The following is a 2,376-nucleotide window of genomic DNA, read 5'->3' on the forward strand; positions in this document are numbered from 1 at the left end:
AACGAATTGCTTTACGGCAAAAAAAACAGATCTGATAAAATTCTGATAAAATGAGCATCAAACAGAAATAACCCGGCGCCGTATACATGTGGTGTTGGGCGCGCGCAGCTCTTAAAGGGGCCATACCTTATTTCCACTCGTTACAGCGTCCATCCTACTGAACAGGTACCGGTGTACAGGGGGAGGGGATCCGGCCGTGAGTGCGAGCCATCTCTGCGTGAGTGCTATTCACGACAGTACAAGTGCTCCACAGCGACTCTAGGGGTCGCTGTTTGACAAAAACGGAATTCTTACTGAGTGCTGCTTTAACAGAAATGTGGAAAAACACAAGAAAAAAGCCTTGTACCTTTTCTGCAGATTCTATGCCAGCCCTGAAAGTGCGGGTACCCGGACAGCAAGGAAACATGTCTGAATGCGGCATATTTGTGTTACTCTATGCAGAGAACTTTCTGAAGGTAAGTAAAATGGTTTCATAGATGTTGGCTAGCACTTTTTTTCTCTCTTTCAATCATGGCACTGTGCATGTCACTAAAATAAAACAAATAATTTATGTTTCAATTCTTTCCTCTAGGATCCTCCCAAAGAACTAATTGATGAACTTGACTGTACATCCTGGTTTACACTGGCCGATGCATTTTCAAGGCGTGCACAGATCAGGGACAAAATGCGAAGTAGTTTAGAAGGTGTGTTTGTCTATTTTCTAATGAATATAGCCTGATGAAATCAATTCAGTTAAAATATCTAAAATCATGTGCCACTATTTTCTTACATTTTAGGAAGATATTTTAAATACAGCATAGGGTGCACAAGCATAATTTTCTGTTGTTTTGATTTGGCAGATGATATACTTAACCTGTGCAACAATAATCTTGTAATACTGGTGACTGACTATGAGTTTTGTTTATGCAGCACAGGCAAGAGAAGCAGAGGAAAACAAAGCAGAAGAAAGAGAAAGTGAAGAGGAGCAAACGGTTGCTGAGAGTGAGCAAGAGAAAAACATAGTCAAGAAAAGAAAAATAGAAGGTATAGAGGAGGAAAAGATACCTGAGGAAAAAAAAGAAGACAAAACAACCCAGGGAGGAAACTATACAGTTCTGGGTAGGCTGTCAGTGCCAGGCACCAAAAGGAAGTACACTGTAACCCAAGATGAACTGAAGAGAAGAATCATGGCAGAAAACATGTCTAACAATCTGTTAAGAAGCCTGATTAGGGTTTGTATAGGCTCTATATATAAACCTTATAGCTATTTGCTATACTTTTAAATTAGAGCAAAACATTTATAAAACAGTAACATTGGTTTTACCTAAAGGTTCGTAAAGAGGATCTCCCTGAGGAGCTCAGAGAACAGCGGCCGATCAAAGCAAAGACAAAGATAAGCATGTTCTCTGCTCTCAGTGAAGGGGAGGCCACAGATTTGGCCCAGGATCTGGGAGCCATGCTTGGGCGACATGTAAACCTAGACATGACTGAAAGTGTTCCCAGTGCTGAGGCAGATGTTGCAAAGTAAGTTGCTTTCCACATCTAGATTTTTTAAAGTAACAACAGGTAACTTTTCAACCTTCATAATATATTTCCAAGTCTCTTGTGATGGTACATCGACTTACAATAGGTTGAATGACACGTCTGCCATAGCCTGACGGGGTCTGTAGCGTTTTTAATCGTACTTTTAAACTTCGGGTTTCGGGTAGTAACCGGCGAACAAAGAGAACTACAAAATTCGACTGCTTTACGGCATATACGTCACTTCCACCACCACCCCCACTTCCTTAAAATCGGACTTGCGAGCCAAATGTTATAGTCATGGCCGAAGCAGCACAGAAAAACAAGAAAGCAAAGGTTTTATCGGAGCAAAGCAAAAAGAGAAAAAGAGAAAGTGATCGCGTTAAAGGCAGAACGAGGATCAACATTGCAGAGCTGCCAACTCTCACGCATTGGCCGTGAGACACCCGCATTTGATTGGTTTCACACGCTCACACGTACGCCACACCCCCGGTTTCTCACGCTAAATTGTCAACCCGGTCGGTCAAATCCCTGAAAGATGAGTTTATCTATAGATCTACCTGTTGAGCCACTCGTGATCGACAAGTTATACCGCAAATTAGTTCAAATCTCCCGGAATCTAGAGCGAGCGCGCACGCGAGACAGAGACTGTGCTCCAACGCGCGCGGACGGCAGAGAGAGAAAGCGAGCGAGAGACCTTTGCGTGTGCAGGGAGCATCGAACCCTCCATCGAAAAAAGAATGCCTCTCTCTAACCTCTCTAATTCGCTAGAGTAGTAGCGAATTATCAATTTGGTAGCTAGTAAACGATATTCTAGTTTTTGATGGTTAGCTATCGCTAGTATTCTCGTTCTGATTTGAACTTTGCAATCGATGA

General features: G+C 42.6%; 1 protein-coding gene across 1 annotated transcript in view; it reads left to right on the forward strand.

The window, feature by feature from the left end:
• The first annotated feature begins 890 nt into the window (after positions 1-890).
• LOC130072532 (uncharacterized) overlaps positions 891-2,376 on the forward strand; it is a 2,274-nt gene continuing 788 nt past the window's right edge. The window contains exons 1-2 of the mRNA XM_056237671.1: positions 891-1,211; positions 1,310-1,503. Of these exons, the coding sequence (XP_056093646.1) occupies positions 891-1,211; positions 1,310-1,503 (515 nt within the window). The remainder of the gene's footprint in view (positions 1,212-1,309; positions 1,504-2,376) is intronic.

The sequence above is a fragment of the Rhinichthys klamathensis genome, unplaced genomic scaffold, assembly GCF_029890125.1.
Source record: "Rhinichthys klamathensis goyatoka isolate OS25496 unplaced genomic scaffold, OSU_Roscu_1.1 h1tg000491l_1, whole genome shotgun sequence".
NCBI classification, from domain to species: Eukaryota; Metazoa; Chordata; class Actinopteri; order Cypriniformes; family Leuciscidae; genus Rhinichthys; species Rhinichthys klamathensis.